This window comes from Phycodurus eques, chromosome 6 (assembly GCF_024500275.1).
Source record: "Phycodurus eques isolate BA_2022a chromosome 6, UOR_Pequ_1.1, whole genome shotgun sequence".
Lineage (NCBI taxonomy): Eukaryota > Metazoa > Chordata > Actinopteri > Syngnathiformes > Syngnathidae > Phycodurus > Phycodurus eques.
In genome coordinates, this window is record NC_084530.1 from 3,290,819 (window position 1) to 3,313,616 (window position 22,798).

Here is a 22,798-nt window from a genome sequence, read left to right on the forward strand (position 1 = left end):
GACAGCCATACGACGCCAAGATGAAAAGTGTAGCATGTTAGATTTTTTGGGATATCATCCGCAGTGTGACATATCAATGACAACTCTGCGACAGCGCACTTTGACATCACCCAATAGTACCAATTGTCGGTACCCCCCTACCCACCATTGAGGACTTGCACACTGCCAGAACTAAGACAAGGGCGTGCAAAATCCTCTCGGACCCTGCGCAACCCGGTCACCAGCTCTTCCAGCTCCTTCCCTCAGGTAGGCGCTACCGATCAATGCAAACTAGAACTAGTAGACATTCCAACAGCTTCTTCCCTCTTGCGATCAACTTCTTAAACACCTAACCTATAATTCCATTACAATAAGATGGCAATGTTTTGACTTGAGTTCGTTGTCACATTTCTGTGGGGCCAATTATGTATTACTTGTGCACTCACTGTGGTTGTCTCGCCATGCTGCATTATTTGCATATACTGGCCACTCATGCCAGAGTAGCATCTGCTCCATTTGCACACTGATTGAGGAGTATCTGTAACATTTGCACAACCAACATTGTCCCAGATGATCGCACTACTCGTCACTTTAAACCGCATACACTCCTTGAAGTCTCGGCGCCCTTTGCACAATGGTCATTGCACCGGACTATTGCAATATTAGTCATTCGAACTGCTCTAAGTGCTAGAGGACTCTGCATCTTTTTACACAATTGTTTTTTGTCAATGTCTTTATGTCTCCAAAGTGTTCTGTAAATTGACTGTCTGTTGTACTAGAGCGGCTCCAACTACCGGAGACAAATTCCTTGTGTGTTTTGGACATACTTGGCAAATAAAGATGATTCTGATAGTATTGCGTATTGTGAACGGCGCTTAGCCTTCCTGTGCTTGCTATTATCATAATACTCGCTGTCAACATTCATTCACACGCACGAACCAATGTTTACCAAAGATTTAGAGGATGATTCGACAGAACGTCGGCTTGTTTACATAAACATTAGTGCTAGCACTAGCTTGCTAGGCTACATAACATTATGTTGCCTGCTCGCGAGCCATATTGTATTAAAAGTATGTGTGCCCGTTCTCCATTCAAGCTCTTCTTGAATGGACAGCACACTCCCGAACACCAGTAACGACACCAAGCTTTTCCTCTTTTTGTTCTTTCGTTCCCCCCCAACACAATACAATACATTGACAAGATCCATTGTTGTTATCGTCGCGATGCTAATGGGTTTCTCCAGTCGTGTTGACCGGTGACATGGTTTCTGTTTCCGCCTCTCCAACAGTGTTTGACTTGACAAGATAAAGCCCAGTGATCGAAAAAAACGGGATACGGTGCTATCGGAATACATGTCGTCGAGTGTTGCCACTGTCTAAACAAGATACAGCAAGTTTGTATCGCAGTAGTCTTGAAAGTGCAATTGTGAATGACCAAATTTGTCTTGTAGTCTGATCTTGGCTTAACTCTGAGCGAGAGGCAGGGTACACCCTGAACTGCTCACCAGTCCATTGCAGGGTACATATAGACAAACAATTATTCACACATGCACCCCTATGGGCAATTTAGAGACTTCAATTAACCTACCATGCATGTTTTTGGAATGTGGAAGGAAACGGGTGTACCCGGAGAAAGCCCACGCAGACACAGGGAGAACATGCCAACTCCACATAGTCGAGGCCGGATTTGAACTCTGAGTCTGAAATGCTAACCAGTCGGACACCGTGCTGCCGTCACTACTCCATTTTTTTCTTTATATTTTCCATCAGTCTGGATACCCTATGGCACCATGCTCTCTCTCACACGTCAAGTATTGTTACTACGACAGATATCTGGTTTGGGGGAGGAGACTTACGATTGTCACCAGAGATATTGTTGTGTGTGTGACCTGCTGTGGTGTTTTTTTCCATGCGATGTGTAGGAGGGTCTCTTCCACAAAAAATAAATATACAGTATGGTGGATGTTAAAAATCGGTACATGTGTCACTTACTTTAAGTTGTCAACACTTAACAACAATGCCATTTATTTTTGTGTGCCATGCCCACATTGTCTCCAATACATATTGAATGGAGGTGGTCTAGTCTATGTGGAAGTTCTCATTTTTAAGCATTGTTCTGACAGTGCATGGAGTTACCATAAATGTGATATATAAAACACATTCTCAATGTTTGTTTCGGCACAGACTTTTTTACATGCAGGAGAATCTAAGGTTTCATATTCAGCAAGTCATAATCATAAATGGAGATTTTCAATGAGCAGCAACAACGTAGATTTGCACAATAATGAGTAGAGTAACACTAACCTGGCCAATGGTACCAGGTACAGAGCGAAGTAAATGTTGCTGCTGTTGATAGGTGAGCATTGATGAGGGAGGATGGCCTGGAGTTGTGCAAGGAAATACCACAGTCAAGCAGGTTATACAATGAACTTAGATTTTACCACATTAACATATTTCCACTTTCCATAAATGAAATTGTCAAGAGTGACAAGACTCTGGAAAGAAGGACACACATTTGTGTGCTTGTATTTAGAGGTCACCTGAGGTGGAGGGCGCAGCAGGCCGTTGGTGCTGATGGGGCTGCTGGTGGGGATGAGGTGAATGTGAAATGGGGGAAGGTTGGTGCAGGGCTCTGGACCTCGAGTCGTGCCCCAACCTTTGGTTTTGAGAAAAAATAGGCCTCTCTGCTGCCCCAACTCCAGCAATAGCTGGGTCAGCTTCCAGGACAAGTCTTGCCAGCGACTCAGCCAAGTCACCTTCCCTTCTTCCATCTTCCACATCTGATGGCAAATGGCAATAGGACAACACAGGGTTTGGGCCAGTCTACAGCTTACATAAAGGCTGTAGGTTTGTTCTTTTAACCTTAGGCACTACTAAAAGTCATGGCTCGGCGATATAGCCTTATACAAACACGTTTGTTTTTCACAAAAATCCAATGTGTAATTTCGTTTCCATTCTGCTTATAAAAAAAAGCACGACAATAACATTTTTTCAAACAAGTTTTGCTCTTTTTTTACCCCCTCCACCACTTCTGGGATTTTTCTTATTACTTTTTATACCAAACCAACTTTGAAACACAACACAAACATACATCATTTACCACAGAAATAATTTAAATATTTAAAAAAATAATTCAAACAGATGTCAAAATGCTTCTTTTAAAACTAAAATCTATGTAAACAGAATCTTCAAAGAATTTACATTGAAAATGTTGAACAATATAAAATCATTAAATGGCCTGTCAAACTGCAAGATAAATAACCATTAAACAATAACCAAATACATAAGTGTTATTAAATGTGTGATTCATATTAAAATTCATATTAATTCTACATAGAAAAAACAAACAACTACTTCACAAATTCATGGTCCATGTTACAGTACTTCATGAATTCATTTTATCTGTCACACTCACCCATCAAAGTCATGGGTGGCGCTAACGCAAATCTTATCCAATCCATTACTGTTGAGCGGCAGGTACGTACCTCAAGGCAAAAGTTTCCAAACATGTTGATAAAAACTGCTTTGCAAGGTATAACTGGCCGCTATGTCTTTGGAAATGTTCAGTCGAAGTAACGCCATGATTTGCTTCCTGCTTTTGTAAACTACCTCCTTTTTGTTCATAGCCATGTTGTTAGTGCAAGAAGTGCAGGTCGGCAAGGACACACTTTGAACTACGGAAGACCCCCACAAAAAAAATCATTCTGAGCCAAAAATATATATAATAATAAAAATAATAATAATAATAATTGACCATGTGTAGCTGGATTTGCAATTTACATTTGCCCGTATCCTTATGTCGACTGAGGCTTTCTTTCATTTTGAAACTTTTTGAGGACATTTCTTTTCATCGATACCACTAACCTGTTTGTTGCATGCCAGACAAAGAGGACTGGTGGGGTAAAGGGAGGGGTGCGTGAAAGGGGGTATGGCCCCCGCCAGATGTGACATAGGTGCACGATGAATTCTCAGCATCTCCTAAATCTGATTCATCTTTCACCCCCACTCCCAACCCAAGCCCCTCTCCAAGCTCATCTCGCTCATCAAGCTCAGCAAGGCGCTTATGTTCCTCTTGCCAGTCATCATCTGGAAAAAGACATAAGCCAAATAAGCAGTTTGTTGTTGTGTGACACAGATATTTGTGTTGCAAATAAAATAACATTCCTATTTGTAAATATTATCCTGTATATCCAGGGGTAGTAAGTGACTAATTTACTAAACAAAACAGCATAACTAACCAACAGCTCCAGCTCCAAAGGTGTCATCGTTAAACTGATCAATTTCTTCTTCTTCTTCGACTACTCCGTCATCTTCCTCCTCCAATGTACAGTCTTCATCCAGGGACTGGAAAATAAGACAGAGAAGGGAATTAGGAGTATGTTCAGGAATTCAATCTGACGCTCTAACTCTACTCTGAGTGAGCATGTGTTCCGAGAAGTAGAGCTTGCTCTCTTTCCCTGAATTTACAAATGAGGTCGTTCAAATCCCACATCAGCCCAAAACTCTCGCATCTTGTTTGAACAACTTCCACGGTCTTTTTTTTTTTTTTTTTTTTGTCTGTGTCCTGTTCGGCTGTTAGTTCAAGCAGAATGGAGGATCTGTATCCCTTTTATGCCGGAACAGTTTTACTGTGTCACAGTGGAGTTTTTAAGCTTCCGCTGTGGTTTCTTAGTAGTATAATTGATGATTATTGAGAATCTGAATCGATCAGTCAAACGGACTCAAATTCTGGACAACACCCGTCCATATAGCTGGTACAGTGAGAAAGTTAGAGTTAGCATGTCATTAACAGTATTTATTTCAGTAATTTAATTGGAATAAAGTAATTTAATTACAGTAAGTTAGCACCCATTATTGCTGTCATGTAATGTTGATCTGACCTAAACTTATGTCAGTGGCCAATCCTTGAATGCTCCCTAGAGGTCATTGGTGTTTTAACTTTTGTCTAAAATGCTAGAGAATAATTTTGAGGTGGGATGGGCTCCAGCACGGCTTGCTCAAAAAACTATATTTACAATAAATAATGTGTCTTTGTTCATCTATTTTTGCCAGTGAGGCATAGTGACAGACAGAACAAATGAAGGGTCTTCTATTAGATGGCAGGAAGTACATACAGTAATTAATGTATCCACTTTTTGTGACATTTTTGTTTGTTGGTGTGCCGTGAGATTTTTCAATTGTAATATATGTTCCTTGGCTCCATAAAGGTTGGAAATCACTGCTCTAGTCAGATCGTGTGTTCTAATCAGTCAGGTCTAAAACCAACATGACGTAACAGAAATAATGGGTGCTAACTTACTGTAAATAAATTGTATTGTAATTAAATTACTTCACCCACACCAAAAGTTTAGAGCATGATTCGACAGAACGGCAGCAAGTTTACATGCAACCGTCAGTGCAAGCAGTAGCTTGCTAGGCTACATAACATTTTGTTGCCTGCTTACAAGCCGTATCGTATTAAAAGTACGTGAACATACCTCAAGCAAGCCTTAAACGAACATCCTCTCCTGTCCTGAGCATCCCTGACCACCAACACACGTTTTTCCCCATTTTGTCCTTATAATAGAGTCGGCGCGATCCACCCTCTTGTTGTCGTCGCCACGGTAACGAGTGTATCCAGTCGCATTTGAGTTGACAAAATAAAGCCGAATGATCGTAAAAAACGGGATGCGGTGGTATCGGAATACAAGATTTTATTGCAGTAGTCTGACATAGTGCAATCCTGAAAGAGCAAATTTGTCTTGTAGTCTGATTACGTGTTGTCTGTCTCAGACATGTTGTCTGTCCCACACCGCCGACATGTTTTTTTTTTTCTTTTTAAATAACTTCTTTGGCCATCAGATATTTACAGTACTACTTCAAAACTCACGCAACAAGGCTAAAAATATTTTTTTCAAATAACTTCTTTGGCCATCAGATATTTACAGTACTACTTCAAAACTCACGCAACAAGGCTAAAAATATTTTTTTCAAATAACTTCTTTGGCCATCAGATATTTACAGTACTACTTCAAAACTCACGCAACAAGGCTAAAAATAAACTAGCTTTTGGATTCAAATATAGTGTGCATGATGGCGACGCGGAGAAAATGTCTTTTGCGGAGCCAATCAATGCGAATTATGACATTAAAGCCCATCAGCCAATCAGCAGGGTGGCGGTGGGGAGGGAGGTATGGCCTGTATATTTCTTCTCTCAAAGTCTTCTTCGAACAGTGGATTGTGATACCTTCACCCCTGCCCTGTGGAGGTTGGGAGTGATGTCACTGACTGTTGCCTTTGCTCTCACAATGTTTCTGTCATCAACTGCTGTTCATACAGTTGGCCGACCTGTTGGATCTCAGTTGCTCAGTAAACCAGTAGCTAGTTTCTTTTTCAGGACATTCCAAATTGTTGTATTGGCTATGCCCAATGTTTGTGCAAGAGCTTTGATCGATTTTCCCTCTTCTCTCATCTTTAAAATGGTTTGCTTTTCTCCCATGGACAGCTCTATGGTCTTCATCTTTTCTTAACAGCAAATGCAGTTTTCACAGGTGATACCCAAAGCCAAAAACAAGCACGATCTAATGTTTAAGCTATCAATCTAAAAGGCAACACTTGAGCAACTAGAAACACCCATCAGTCACATGTTCCGATACTTTTGCTCACTTGAAAAGTGAGCAAAAAAAAAAAAAAAAAGGCGGCATACTTAAGCGAGTGTAAGCGAGAAAGTGGATCCAACACAGCGTGGAACTAGTATGGCTCGGCAGCCAGCATGCTAAGTACAAATGCTGCAGTTTGGTCCGGTCGGTGAGGATTTATGGCATCGACGAGCAAAAAAAAAAAAAAAACAGACTTTGGATTCTACCTGCGGTCAAACTACGGCGAGGGATCCTCGTTAAAGTAATCCCTTTCAAAGTATAAAGAGCAGCTAAAACTGCGTCAGTCATAAATTAAATCATGACTGCATACTCTCTTACTGGTTCAATAGATAGTTTTTAACTAATAACATTTTCTTTTTTTTGGGTGGGGGGACTATTCATTGGGAATAGTACAAGGACAATCTTATGTGCTATTCGCTCGTGTACGTCATCACCAATAGCGAGTGGGGATATAGCTCCCCGAATCCAACCACTACAACGTACATTTGTTTAGGACAGACTATACAGTTATGTTAATAATAACACAGTGATGTCATTGCATTAGACATTGATATTGCAGTGACTTTATGAAGCATGATTATCCAAATATGTTAAAATTCAATGTTTATTTGCCCCAATCTATAATTATTTAAAAAAAAAAAACGTCGTTTTTCTTTTGAAGGCTGCATCCAACCGAAGTAGCTTTAATGTAAGTTTAGCTACTTGTCATTGATTTCTAGCTGCTTAGCTAGATTTCTCTGGTGGGTAGCATTAAGCGAACTTAAGCTCAGGTTTAAAATGTGAGAGATAATTATTTGTTCATTTTGGGAATTGGCATTAATACACAATTAATGCCAATTCCCAAAATGCCAATAGAATATAGTACGGTAACTACGCGTGAGACGACCGAGGACGATCTTATCCAATGTGTTGTGAAACGCAGACTTAAAATATGTGTCCGATGTTTCACTTAGAAGTTAATGACTCCCCAGTTACACGAGCACGATGTAGAAATAACAACCAATGTGGAGAATCTATGCATTCCCTTGGTCAGTGTGTCACTGTCCAGGTAACAGAACAAGCCGTTAGCAACAATGCTAATCCTGACGTTATTTTGGATCACGCACGACCTCCAATTTCAATCCGAAAAGTAACCAACAATGAGCATCTTGGGCATCCAGTCGAGACAACAATGGCATACAGAGTTGGGGTAACTATGGAGGGGAACCGGAGATGGAGAGAATCCCAACGGTGCGCAGGCAAAGCCAGCGTCTCCTTCTCCATCCTCCTGCGGCTCATTACAAGCAGGCAAGCAGGCTGCTTCACAGGCCGCGAATGTGGAAGTCGCAAGATTCCACGAACACCTCGCACACATCCTGCAGTTGGAGCTCGTGTTCCGTTTTACACGAGAATATATTTCCACAATCGGGCCATTTAGTATTCCGGGTAAAATACTCACCTGAAATCGAAACATCTATCCTTGGATTTAAGGGTATGTCGGCGCATCAACAGTGAAACGGCGCGCGTGTGACGCAGTTGTTACGTTCACGTCAACGTTGCGTTAGGAAATGACGTGAACGAGCACGTATTCAGACGACGGGCTCCAATTATTAACTTGATTCTTAACTGATTCGCTTGGCTGGTGGACAAACAGCAACTACATGCGGCATTTTAAAGTTAATCTGTAATGTCACTTGCAAAACAATTCATTATGTAAAAGAAAGCAACTCAGGTACAGTTATGACGGAGGATGGAAGGCCTTCTCTGGTGGCCTTGACACGGTCCGAAGCAGGGGCGTTCCGCCATCCTGTGTTGTTCGTAGAATACGTCCTCTGTGGGAGAGTGAGAACTACAATTATTGTGGATTTAAATATGGAAAAGTCAAATCAAACCAGAACTTAGTTTTTTCTTTTTTTGTCACATTTCTCAACAACATTTCGTGGCACAGATATCTCGCTTGCATCAACCCCAGCTACCTCCAAGGTTGGAAATTTCTGTCTCCTTTGCATTACTTCATCCAGCAGTGGCCGGACGAGAACACAGGTGTCAAACTCTAGGCCCAGGGGCCAGATCCGGCCCACCACATCATTTTATGTGGCCCGCGAAAACAAAACATGTGTGTCAACTTACATGATTCTTGCTAAAATCTGTTCCAAATTTGTGTGTAATATTTATAAGTAATAAATAGTAATGAACCATTGTAAGCATGTTTTGCCTCCAAACCCCTTTTACAGTTACTACTTGAACAATAGTTGAACAAACCATTATCCTTGACTTCTGATTTCAAAACTAGTTATCCATCAATTTGTTGTCTATGTGTAAGAATATGATGAGGCGATTAAACATTGATATGGTTTTACAATCATAAAGGCCCTCTGAGGAAAACCGTATCCACAATGTGGCCCGCGACAAAAATGAGTTTGACACTCCTGGTCTACAACTAAAATGTTGAGACAAATCTGAAGGAGCAAGTATTGTTATTAAAGACATACAACGCTGACCATACTTACCATAGGTAATTGGCACCTTGACCTCCTTTGCCACTGGCTTGCCATCCTTCCCTTTTGGGTAAGAGATGTTCCGCTGTAGCTCCCCATCCTTCGCGCTTGCCATCTTTTGCAGTTTGCATTGAAATGTCAAGCTGACAGAAGCAACCTAAAATACAAACAACCAGGAGCAACAATAAACAGAAGAATACAAATATTTTGGAATCATCGATTCTAAAAATATTCGATAGTGACAGCTGTGTAGCCAAGTTTAGAGTTGCGACAAATTTAGCACATTTCATTTGCTCCTCAAACACATGAGCAATGTACATTGTGGCTATGTGGAACTGTATATTTAGTTTCACCCCTAATGTACAGTACCTTGCTTTCATTGTCCTGTGTGAGAAATGGGAGGCCTTTGGAGCGAAGTACAGCACGACATTATGGCAGGCTTTCAAGGCTTGATGTTGGTTGAATAGGCGATAAGTTGACAATGTCTTTGAGCAGCATCTCTTATTATTTATCATGATTAGCAGTTCCTTATGTGCTTTTGATCCCGGAACACATCGATGGAGAGAATTAAGAGAAGTAGCATTTATTTGATTCACTTTACCTTTTATGAGCCATTCTCTTTCCTCTACCAGTTCATCATGCAGACATTCTGTAAATGCGTCACCATGGCCCTTGTGAACATTCATGACATGGTTGGCGATGACATCCACTTCTGCCGACATTCCTCATGTTCTCTTTGGTCGATACTGCTGACCAATAAATGTGTACCATTCTTTGATGTGACCATGTCTGCATGTTGCTTTGAACATGGCAAGGCTTCCGCTAATGTTTTTAATAGCCACCAGGCACGGGCTGGAACAGACAGCACAGATTACCAGGAGTGTTCGCAGGTACGATTCAAAAACAACAAACTTCCGCATTCGAATAGGGTTTCTATCAAAGATAGACTCCTTCTCCTTCAAGGAAATCCTGTAAAAATCAAGTGTGAAGTGGGAATTATTTTGTCTTGCCCCTGTTCTTCAGTATAACAAACAACAAGAGCTGTATCTGTAATTTACAAAAAAAAAATAAACTAGTATACTTCCAGTATATACAAAAAACATTCTACTTTCTAGTTTTATTTGCAAGCTTCCCTCATTACTGACCATTCTTCTTCACTGTCGTCGTCATCATCATCATCATCATCATCATCAACAGATTGATCCTCATCACCGGGAGAATAGTCCTCATCTTGGACATTTCTGTCTAACATGGAATCATCCAGCTCTGTGCTCGTATCTGACAGGCCATCATCCAGCAATGTGCACTGCACACCAGCATGCACACACGAAGGGTGTACATCTGAGTTTGTTGTCACATTACTGTCGGGCCAATTATATACTACTCGTGCACTCACTGTAGTAGTCTCTTGCCTAGCTGCACTATTTGCATATCTGTTGTTGACCGATACTGGCCACTCATGCCAGAGTAGCATCTGCCCCATTTGCACACTGACTGAGGAGTATTTGCAACATTTGCACAATCAACATTGTCCCAGATGATCGCACTACTCGTCAATTTAAACTGCATACATTCCTTGAAGTCTCGGCGCCCTTTGCACAATGGTCATTGCACCGGACTATTGCGAGATTAGTTATTCGAACTGCTCTAAGTGCTAGAGAACTCTGCGTCTTTTTGCACAATTGTCAAAAAAATAATAATAATTGTACAAGCATTACCAGATAACTAGCAACCCTTAATTGCTCAGTGACTGTTTTTCTCAATGTCTTTATGTCTTAAAAGTGTTCTCTGTCAGTTGACTGTCTGTTGTCGTACGAGAGCGGCTCCAACTACCGGAGACAAATTCCTTGTGTGTTTTTTTGGACATACTTGGCAAATAAAGATGATTCTGATTCTGATTCTGATAGCTACCACGTTTCTTCCCCTGTCGATTGACTTTGCCTATATACTGGTCACGTATTCCTTTTTCACTTGGAAAGCCAAAGAAACTCTTGCCACTGCCTGAACCGTTTGTACAACCAAATGCCACACAATAAACCATTGTGAAATCGCTGAATCATACGACAACAAATATACAAGGACCCGAACAACAGCATGGAACAATAGCATACAACGCCGAATGAACAGAATGTCTGGCTAGTGTTACGTCACAGCGCCGGAAAGAGACGAAGACTGGAAGGCGCGGGATGCAAAAAGCAGAAGGCGCATTCTGGATCATATTTATCGATTTAATTGCTTTATATCTGCTATATAATCACTTTGAAATGACAGATATGGTTTGTAAAGGGGTTCAAGAGTTATCAAGAACATTTTTAAAATCTTTGTCCTCTTCTAAAAAATAGAACGCTGGACGCTTCCATGTTAGCAGGCTATAGACCCATCTCAAATCTCCCTTTCATAGCCACGATTGTTGAAAAAGTAGTTTTTAATCAACTCAGCAATTTCTTGAACTTAAATTGACTTTTTGACGGATTTCAATCAGGTTTCCGAACTCATCACTGTACAGAATCTGGTCTTATCAAAGTGCTGAATGTTATAAGGTTGAATACTGTCTCGGGAAAGCTGTCAATTCTGGTCTTGTTGGATCTCAGTGTGGCTTTTGATACGGTAGATCATAATAAACTGCTGAACAGGTTGAACACATGGGTAGGACTAAATGGAACAGTGCTGAAATGGTTCAGGTCCTACCTGGAGGAAAGGTGTCGTTTTGTAACCATTGGAAGTGTTCAATCTCATCAAATGGCAAAGACCTATGGGATCCCTCAAGGGTCAGTTCTTGGACCCCTCCTGTTCAGCCTGTATATACTATATGTCAAATTCTTCAGAACTTTAATTTTGACTATCATAGCTATGCAGATGACTATAGTCCAATTGAGGTGTTGTGTCACTGTCTGAAACAGATAAATAACTGGATGAGCCAAAATTGTCTTCAATTAAACCACAACAAGACTGAGATAATTATTTTTGGCATTAAAGAAACGAGGATTACTGTTAGTAAATACCTGCAGTCACTCTCTTTAAAAACGAAAGACCAAGTCCGAAACTTTGGTGTACTGATAGATTCTGACCTGACTTTCAACAGTCATATCAAATCAATTGCTAAAACTGCCACCTACCATCTGAAGAACATATCCACAGTGAAGGCTTGCATGTGCCAAGCAGACCAGGAGACGCTCATCCATGCTTTTATCTGGAGTAGACTTGACTATTGTAATGGTTTTCTGACTGGACTCCCCAAAAAGCTCATTAAACAGCTGCAGCTCATTCAGAATGCTGCAGCTCGGGTTCTGACCAGAACAAAGAGGTCAGAGCATATTACTCCAAACCTAAAGTCTTTACATTGGCTCCCAGTCAGCTTTAGAATAGATAGTAATAGAAGTTCTGCTACTAGTCTATAAATCACAAAATGGTTTAGGTCCTGAATACATGAAAGAAATGCTAATGGAATATAAACCTAGCAGGGCTCTGAGGTCGATAGACTCAGCTCAAATAGTGGAGCACAGATTCCAAATCAAACATGGTGAAACAGCCTTTAGCTATTATGCTGCACACAGATGGAATAAGTTGCCAAGAGAAGTGACGTCAGCAAGTGTGAATGTTTTTAAGTCCAGGTTAAAAACTCTTCTTTTTTCTCATGCTTTTTAGAGCATTTCCACTTTTAAATTATATTTCTTGCACTATACGTTGTTTGAATTTTTTTATTTGTCTTATTTGTTCTCTCTCTTTGTTTAAATGTTCATAAGCAGTTTGTTAATCATGTAAAGCACACTGAGTTACCTGGTGTATGAAATGTGCTGTATACATAAATTTTCTTTGCTTTTGCTTTCGTATAAATTTTAAAAGTATAAATGGCTCTTGCTGACATTTTTATTTTCAGCTCACTGGAACTGGTAGTGATACACCCATCCATCCATTTTCTTTACTGCTTATCCTCACTCGGATCACGGGCTGCTGGAGCCTATCCCAGCTATCTCCGGGCGGGAGGTGGGGTACACCCTGAACCGGTCGCCAGCCAATCGCAGGGCACATAGAAACGAACAACCATTCACACTCACATTCACGCCTACGGGCAATGTAGAGTCTTCAATCAACCTACCACGCATGTTTTTGGGAGGAAACCGGAGTGCCCAGAGAAAACCTACCCAGGCACGGGGAGAACATACAAACTCCACACAGGCGGGGCCGGGATTTGAACCCCTGTCCCCAGAACTGTGAGGCAGATGTGCTAACCAGTCGCTCACTGTGCTGGCAAATGATACACTATATTGAAAAAAGTATTCGATCACCCATTCAAATAATCGGAATCAGGTGTTCCAATCACTTCCATGGCCACAAGTGTATAAAATCAAGCACCCAGGCATGTAGACTGTTTTTACAAACATCTGAAAAAATGAGCTGCTCTCAGGAGGTCAGTGAATTCCAGCGTGGAACTGTGATAGGATGCCACCTGCGCATCAAGTCCAGTCGTGAAATTTCCTCACTCCTAAATATTCCACAGTCGACTGTCAACTGTATTATAAGAACGTGGATGCGTATGGGAATGACAGCAACTCAACCACGAAGTGGTAGGCCACGTAAACTGACAGAGCGGGGTCAGCGGATGTTGAGGCGCATTGTGTGACGAGGTCGCCAACTTTCTGCCGAGTCAATCGCTACAGACCTCCAAACTTCATGTGGCCTTCAGATGAGCTCAAGAACTGTGCAGAGAGTTTCATGGAATGGGTTTCCATGGCCGAGCAGCTGCATCCAAGCCATACATCACCAAGTGCAATGCAAAGCGTCTGATGCAGTGGTATAAAGCACGCCGCCACTCGACTCCAGAGCAGTGGAGACGCATTCTCTGGAGTGACGAATCATGCCACTCCATCTGGCAAACTGATGGACGAGTCTGGGTTTGGCGGTTACCAGGAGAATGGTACTTGTGTGACTGCATTGTGCCAAGTCTAAAATTTGGTGGAGGGCAGATGATAGTGTAGGCTTGTTTTTCAGGAGCTGGATTTGGCCCCTTAGTTCCAGTGAAAGGAACTACGAATGCTTCAGCGTACCAAAAGATTTTTGACAATTCCATGCTCCCAACTTTGTGGGAACAGTTTGGAACTGGCCCCTTCATTTTACAACCTGACTGTGCACAAAGCAAGGTCACTATCCCTGGTGGTCTAGTGGTTAGGATTCGGCGCTCTCACCGCCGCGGCCCGGGTTCGATTCCCGGTCAGGGAAGTATGCTTTTCAATGCAAACTAGAACTAGTAGCCATTCCAACAGCTTCTTCCCTCTTGCGATCAACTTCTTAAACAGCTAACCTATAATTCCATTACAACAACCTGGAAAGTTTTTTGACTTGAGTTCGTTGTCACATTTCTGTGGGGCCAATTATGTATTACTCGTGCACTCACTGTAGTTGTCTCGCCATGCTGCACTATTTGCATATACTGGCCACTCATGCCAGAGTAGCATCTGCTCCATTTGCACACCGATTGAGGAGTATCTGTAACATTTGCACAACCAACATTGTCCCAGATGATCGCACTACTCGTCACTTTAAACCGCATACACTCCTTGAAGTCTCAGCGCCCTTTGCACAATGGTCGTTGCACCGGACTATTGCAATATTAGTCATTCGAACTGCTCTAAGTGCTAGAGGACTCTGCATCTTTTTACACAATTGTTTTTTGTCAATGTCTTTATGTCTCCAAAGTGTTCTGTAAGTTGACTGTCTGTTGTACTAGAGCGGCTCCAACTACCGGAGACAAATTCCTTGTGTGTTTTGGACATACTTGGCAAATAAAGATGATTCTGATTCTGATTCCGATAAAGACATGGATGACAGAGTCTGGTGTGGATAAACTTGACTGACCTACACAGAGTCCTGCCCTCAATCCAATAGAACACCTTTGGGATGAATGAATTACAGTGGAGACTGAAAGCCAACATCTTCTTCTCATCCAACATCAGTGTGTGACCTCACAAAAGTGCTTCTGGAAGAATGGTCAAAAATTCCCATAAACACACTCCTAAACCTTGTGGACAGCCTTCCCAGAAGAGTTGAAGTTGTTATAGCTTCGAAGGGTGGACCGATGTCATATTGAACCCTATGGATTAGGAATGGGATGTCACTTAAATTATTTTGTGAGTCAAGGCAGGTGAGTGAATACTTTTGGGAATATAGTGTAGTTGAAGGACAGTTTAGCTGCTTCAGTGTACATCTGTCCATCCATTTTCTGTGCCGCTTATCCTCACTAGGGTCACAGGCATGCTGGAGCCTATTCCAGCTATCTCCGGGCGAGAGGCGGGGTAGACCCTGAACCGGTCGCCAGCCAATCGCAGGGCACATATAAACAAACAACCGTTTGCACTCACATTCACACCAATGGGCAATTTAGAGCCTTCAATCAACCTATCACACATGTTTTTGGGATGTGGGAGGAAACTGAAGTACCCGGAGAAAACTCACTCAGGCACGGGGAGAGCATGCAAACTCCACACAGGCGGGGCCGGGATTTGAACCATGGTCCTCAGAACTGTGAGGGAGATGTGCTAACCAGTCTTCCACCGTGCCGCCCTCAGTCTACAGTACTTACCAATACTGCTAACCAATGTATGAGGTTGGTGATTTGTTGCAAAGCAGATGATAAAAACATGATGAAAATTCTGAAAAATGATCGCTTATTTTGAGGAAAGGGGTACGGAAAACGGACTGCTGGATGGATTATCAAGCGATCCCTTATTAGCCCAGATTACAGCACCTAATTTTGCTTTAATGTCCCCTATTTTAATGCTTACACATAATGGGAAACCCATCGATGGGCTAATGAATAGTATCTACAGTATGTGGCAGTGTTATAACTCTTTAAGGAACAGATGTTTGAACAGAAATGGTGCAGGAACACATGGAGATATCCATAACAATATAACAATTTTCACATGCATATACTATATTTTTTATTCTTTCCGAACAACTACTACCATTCCTGCGATTTTGAATTTCAGGATTCCATTATCCCCACGATTGTGCAAACTTGGCGACTTAAGCATAATCGACCTCCCTAATAAATATTCACAATCATTACTTGTCGCATTAGCTCCCGCTAACAAAACAATTCTATTAAACTGGAAAAACAAACAAGCTATTAACATCAATCAGTGGCTAAATCTCATCATAGAATATATTGCGTTAGAAAAAAATCCCCCGGTGTGGTACGTGTCCCGTCCACCGGGCTGCTCTCGGTTCGACCCCGGGACCAGATCTCGCCCCTCGATTGATTGGTTGGGGTCCTCACCCTCCACGGTGCAGGCACAGCAATTACAGGACACTTCTGTCAGTCTTTGTGCATGTAAAACGGTGTCAATTCACTTGCATGTGTCCGCAGGCACAAACCCCTGGGACTCTTTCACTGGGTGAAACAGTAATAGCATTTCCATTCATTCCGATGGGGAAAGATGATTTGAGATGAATATTTTGAGTTACGAGTCAAATTAAACTCGTATCTCAAGGCGCCTCATAGGCTCCTCCTGGCTGACGTATGCAGTAACATACTGATTAATTTCCAGTTTTCAAACGTATGTGCCTGTTGTATTGTTTTTCTCTCTCGACATTAATTTACCTGCTAATTTGTTGTTCATAGTTGGTTTCTCTCCACTGTGACACGGTTCCAACCAGACTTCTGTTAATATTGTAGTACTGTACCACCTAAGCAGATATTCTTCTGGTGTTTTGCTACTCTAGTACATTTCACATCAGCTTAGCGATTAGCAGGGTCTTCTCGTTACTTATACACTTCGTCTTTCGTGAAAATGACACTTGTTTGAAGTAGATCTAATTCGTCGCCATGGAGGTGAGATTTAGTGACTTAAAGCAGGTTGCACAATGAAATTACAGTGTTTAGTTGTTATTTTAGCGCCGAGCATTCCCCCGGATCCCCAAGCAGTATAAGATGTTGTTTGATGTGGGTGCATGTTTTTTTTGTTTTGTTTTTTTGACAGGTATGTCTAAAAGTAACTTCAATTGTGAACATACACACAAAAAACCATTAACACAATTCGCAAATGTTACCAAAAAGGGTGGGTTCAGATTCCACCCACCGTTGGTGTGTGCTGTTAAGTGTGAATGGTTGAATCCTTGAAATACACAAAGCGTGATCATTATCTATTGACACGATGACACGGTAAATCATATAAGTATCAACAATAAAATTCCAAATCAAATAAAATTCAATTGGAAACACTGTACATGTTGAGGTTTCATACATTGTTTATTTTTACATGTATTAATCAGTCATATGCTAGCATTTTTCTAACTACACATTGTCCTTCCCATAGGCGACACTTTTTTCTGAGTCCAATCGTACAAACACAATCCCAAGAGCTCACATCAGGAGGATGAACGATTGCCATCTGGACGAACTGCTAATGGCAAATAAATCTGCTTTAAAAGGAGGACCATGACTTGAATAATGAGTTACTTGTCTTTTCCACTTTACTCAAATAGTTTAAACAATGGATGCACAACCCCAATTCCAATTAAGTTGGGACGTTGTGTTAAACATAAATAAAAACAGAATACAATGATTTGCAAATCATGTTTGACCTATATTTAATTTACTACACTACAAAGACTGATCAAACTGATCAACCTTATTGTTTTTAGCAAATACTCATTCACTTAGAATTTTATGGCTGCAACACATTCCAAAAAATCTGGGACAGGTGGCAAAAAAGACTGAGAAAGTTGAAGAATGCTCATCAAGCATCTGTTCGGAACATCCCACAGGTGAACAGGCTAATTGGGAACAGGTGGATGCCATGATTGGGTATAAAAGCAGCTTACCTGAATTAAATCATTCACAAGCAAAGATTGGGCGAGGTTCACCTCTTTGTGAACAAGCGTGTGAGAAAATAGTCGAACAGTTTAAGGACAATTTTCCTCAAGGTACAATTGCAAGGAATTTAGGGATTTCATCATCTACGGTCTAGACCGTAGATTGTAAGCGGCAAGGCCGAAAACCACTGTTATGGACGCAAAGTTTAAAAGCCAGCATCTGTGATGGTATGGGGCTGTGTTAGTGCCAATGGCATGGGTAACTTACACATCTGTGAAGACACCATTAATGGTGAAAGGTACATACAGGTTTTGGAGAAACATATGCTGCCATCCAAGTAATGTCTTTTGCATGGACGCCCCTGCTTATTTCAGCCAGACAATGCCAAACCACATTCTGCAGCTTTTTTGCAACGTGTTGCAGCCATAAAATTCTAAGTTAATGATAAAATAAAATTCTAAGTTAATGATTATTTGCTAAAAACAATAAAGTTTATCAGTTTGAACATTAAATATCTTGTCTTTGTAGTGTATTCAATTAAATATAGGTCAAACATGATTTGTAAATCATTGTATTCTGTTTTTATTCATGCTTAACTCAACATCCCAACTTCATTGGAATTGGGGTTGTATTAGATCTCTACAATATGATGTACACGTTTAGGTCATCAGAGCAAGAGGACAAACTGCAAGGACAATTATGACAACATCAATCCAAGATAATCACCCTTTGACTTTCTCAAAACATCTAAAAAAATAATGTGTAAAAATCAGCCTCACTTCTGTATGCAAACAAAATTAAAAAATCTATTGTATTAAAAACTTGTAAACCAATACTAACAAAAAGTACATGACGAATACACAAATGTACAACAAAGCCTATTAACTCTATGATCATGTCAGCAATATACTACTGTACATAAAAGTTGTAGCTACAGTTCACATTATAACAATACCAGGAGGAAAAACATAACAGGAATAACCATCGTGAGTACCATCATCCTCCTCCAAGTTGCCAAATTAGATATTACAACAGAAAATAAAAAAGAAATAGCTAATACTCTTTACTCAGAGCATGTTGGCAGTATACACAGTACACAGCTTTTCTCTCGCAACACACAGGCACTCACTCGAACCATTAAGATCATCGGCAATTTACAGACCTCAAAACAGGAACTGGCTAATGCATTATTACTTGCTGCTGGAAGAGAGAAGGTGATAAGAAGTAAGCTGAATGAAAATCTCACAGTATTGAACATGCTCATTTGCTGTCAGCAAAGGAAAAACACCGTGCTGAAAAGTTACCTCATTGGATGAGTTACAGTGGTACCACAGGAGGGGGGGGAAAAAAAAAAAAAAAACATTCATTCAATTTATACATATTACAGTATTAGGTAGGCAAGTAAATTCTGGTACCTTTGTGTAATCTAAGTTTTGTGTGTACCTCAGCAACTCATTTGTAAGACACCAAAGATAGCTAAGGGAGAAAGGGCCTTGGTTTCGTTGTCATCTCATACACAGTGACAACTGTACTGAGTCTGGCCCCCACAAAGTAAAGCAATACAGTGACAATGATAGGTGATGTTAAACTTAGATGATTTAATGTGCTTCATTGGCTTGTTGACTGAGTGAAGCACAACAACAACAAAAACACAAGAGGGAGCAATGTAGAAAAATTTTATCGCCATCATTCTTAATTGCTTTTGATGTGTTTGTGATGAAAGGTCTAGCAACTGTAAAGTACCTTACAAGTTAGCATTACTCTTACCCTACACTACATTCGTAAACCCTTGTTCTGTCTTGCTGCCACAGTTTTTCTACAGTCCCCTCCCCCACATCAGACATCTTTCTCTCTTGGTCCCTTCTCCCCCCCCCCCCCCCCCCCCACTCAGACAGACCATCTTCTACTATTTAACTCAGTAAAGTAAACTTGTTTTGGTTGTTCGTTATCAGTACCATTTCACTTTCACTTGTGGACTTTTAGTACCTAGATCCTGAGTTGCAAAAAACACCTCTTTCCTCTGGCTGTTTTTCCTTCTACTCATTCCTTTAATAAGTATTTAATTATACAGCATTGGAATGACAGGGTCACTACCAGTAACAAAATCAATATTTAAAAAAGTGGTTATTTGAACAAAAAACACTCCAAATGTTTGCTGCGCCCCTTTACAATACTGCCAGACTTGACTGCCTCTTGTCCGCTTCTTGCTTCTGTTATCTGGTGAGGATGATTTTTCTTCCCCTTGTCATATCTTGTCAATTTTCTGTCAATCCATCATCTTCTGTGATCCCCTGAGCTCGGAGCTCCTCCAGAACATTGTCTAGGTGTCCAGGGTCAGGGAAGCCATGACCTGTCAGGTTGGAACCAAACTCTGTTTTGTGGTGGACCTAGAGAAGAAGAGGACCATTTATTCACTGGAATCTGATATGATTGCTCCAATGTAGTTCAGCAATGAACTACATTGGATGAGCTCAAGAATGTACCTCATTCCATATGACTGTGTCAGATTCTCCTGTAGTGCTTGAAGTCCCAACTGAAAAGATCAACCTACGGTCCCACGCTACCAGGAGCAGTCTCAATACCTGGTGGCAAATAAGTGAAGGACAGAATGACATTATAAATTATGCACATGAAAATTGCCAAACTACAGCAGTGCCTTGAGATATGAGTTTAAGTCATTCTGTGATCATGCTCTTACCTCAAAACATTCATATTTCAAAACACATTTTCCCATTAAAATTAAAGAAAATCCAATTAATCTGTTCCAGTCCTCCAAGGAAACACCATTTTTTTGTTTTTAATAAATAAAGTAGCAGTATATTGTAAAATAATCATAAAAACATAATAGAAGCGAAATGTAAAGATATTAAGTGGTTTTATGACATGTAATCAGGCCAAAAACCACAGAGAGTAGTACATTCGCGTGCTGTCCCTTGAAAATGTGTGCTCTCTCTCAGGGATCCCTCCCTCCAATCCCTCCACCCTCTGTAGTCCTTGCAGCAGGCTATTTGTCTCTGTCCCGTTAGCGTTTACGTTCCACAAACTTTTGTTTTACATGTCTTTTAATAGGAAAACTTGCACTCAACAGTACTGTATTGTGTACAAACACAGAAGCAAAATTTTTCCCCCCAACCACCAGTTCTTAAATAATTTTATGTGATTAAAGCCAATCTGCTGTTGTGTACAGTATTACACATCTCAATGAATTAAAATATGGTAGAAAAGTTCATTTATTTCAGCACTCATTCATGATATGGATCTATTCCAATTCCTGCCTAATTTCTACATTCAAAATAATTAGCAATTTCGTCACTGTTACGTAATATTCTAGTTTAGAAAGATTTTTTTGGTTTTCGTTTGCTCTAAGTAGGGTTGTGAATTAATTTTTTTGTTTGTTTTAATCGGCTAACTTAAAAATTTCTGCCTCGAGGCAATAAAAAGTATTAATAAAAGCATATTTGCGCCACCTGGAACCATTTGGCCACTGTCCATGTTTACTACACAGATATTTGTTGCAGACGGACGCATTGTTTGGCCAGTGGAAAAGCACTGCCAAAAATGACAGAGAAGCTATTAGACACTATTAGATGCATGAGTGAGATGAATGGAAGATAGCGGGATTATTATTATTTTTCTTCAACCTAAAATGGTAATTGCTTAGTGGGCGGCACGGTGGATGACTGGTTAGCACATCTGCATGACTGGTTAGCACATCTGCCTCACAGTTCTGAGGTCCTGGGTTCAAATCTGGCCTCGCCTGTGTGGAGTTGGATTGTAGGTTAATTGACAGCTCTAAATTGCCCGTCGTTGTGAATGTGAGTGGGAATGGTTGTTTGTCTGTGTGTGCCCTGTGATTGGCTGACGACCAGTTCAGTGTGTACCCCGCTTTTCGCCCACAGTCAGCTTGGATATGCTCCAGCACGCCCGCGACCCGAGTGAAGACAGGTGGTATGAAAAATTGATGGATGGTAATTGCTAGCACGCTAATGCAAATTGCGAATGCTAACCGTTTAGCAAAGGCTGATTTTGTTGTCTCAAATTCTGTACAGTTTATACCATACACTCAGGACCAGCATGTGCAGTTTAAGGATATGTCCAGCCCTCATAAATGAGAATAAAATGGATGTTAATGTGAGTAGCAAAAATTAGAAAAAGAAAAAACCCCGAAAAAAAAAATAAAATGTTTTTTTTGGAGGGGGCAATTACTCGAGTACTCGACAAAATACCTATTAGGATAATTGATTCTAAAAAGATTCTACAGTTAAAGCCCTAGTTCTAAGCTATTCAGGCATCCATTTTCTGTACTGCTTATCCTCACTAGGGTCGTGGGCGTGCTGGAGCCTACCCTAGTTATCTTTGGGCGAGAGGCGGGGTACACCCTGAACTGGTCGCCAGCCAATCGCAGGGCACATATGAACAAACAACCATTCACACTCACATTCACACCTACGGGCAATTTAGAGTCTTTCAATCAACCTACCATGCGTGTTTTTGGGATGTGGGAGGAAACCACAGTACCCGGAAAAAACCCACACAGGCACAGGGAGAACATGCAAACTGCACACAAGCGGGGCTGGGATTTGAACCCCGGGCCTCAGAACTGTGAGGCAGATGTGCTAACCAGTCATCCACCATTCCACCGGTCAAAGCTATAATCATCAAAATTATACATACATATTTTTAAAAAAACAATACATTTTTAAAAATTGAACTACCTAACTAAATTAAACTTTTGACACTGAAACTGAACTGAAATTTTTAAATTTGAATGATGACGGCAAAACCGGAACGTTAGACCCGGTTCCAATCGGTTCTCGATTCTCGATGCCCAACCCTAGTTTTGTGTGTGTGTGTGTGTGTGTTATGTTAATTAGGAGCTCATCCAGCAAT

At 40.9% G+C, this 22,798-nt stretch overlaps 2 protein-coding genes and 1 non-coding gene across 7 annotated transcripts in view; 1 reads left to right on the top strand and 2 right to left on the bottom strand.

Annotated features, from left to right (window-relative positions):
• patl1 (PAT1 homolog 1, processing body mRNA decay factor) overlaps positions 1-8,144 on the bottom strand; it is a 47,758-nt gene extending 39,614 nt beyond the window's left edge. For all 3 annotated transcript variants that reach the window (XM_061678395.1, XM_061678396.1, XM_061678397.1), the window contains exons 1-5: positions 8,055-8,144; positions 4,217-4,322; positions 3,843-4,064; positions 2,519-2,758; positions 2,283-2,359 (exon numbers count right to left, since the gene is read on the bottom strand). In XM_061678395.1, coding sequence (XP_061534379.1) covers positions 2,283-2,359; positions 2,519-2,758; positions 3,843-4,064; positions 4,217-4,322; positions 8,055-8,069 — 660 coding nt within the window. In that variant the 5' untranslated portion in view covers positions 8,070-8,144. The remainder of the gene's footprint in view (positions 1-2,282; positions 2,360-2,518; positions 2,759-3,842; positions 4,065-4,216; positions 4,323-8,054) is intronic.
• A 6,094-nt stretch (positions 8,145-14,238) lies between these two features.
• Positions 14,239-14,310, top strand: trnae-cuc (transfer RNA glutamic acid (anticodon CUC)). Its single transcript has one exon. It is a non-coding gene; the product is annotated as a tRNA-Glu (tRNA).
• Positions 14,311-19,782: 5,472 nt separating this feature from the next.
• LOC133403861 (E3 ubiquitin-protein ligase DTX4-like) overlaps positions 19,783-22,798 on the bottom strand; it is a 36,749-nt gene continuing 33,733 nt past the window's right edge. For all 3 annotated transcript variants that reach the window (XM_061679223.1, XM_061679225.1, XM_061679224.1), the window contains exons 11-12: positions 20,392-20,490; positions 19,783-20,295 (exon numbers count right to left, since the gene is read on the bottom strand). In XM_061679223.1, coding sequence (XP_061535207.1) covers positions 20,164-20,295; positions 20,392-20,490 — 231 coding nt within the window. In that variant the 3' untranslated portion in view covers positions 19,783-20,163. The remainder of the gene's footprint in view (positions 20,296-20,391; positions 20,491-22,798) is intronic.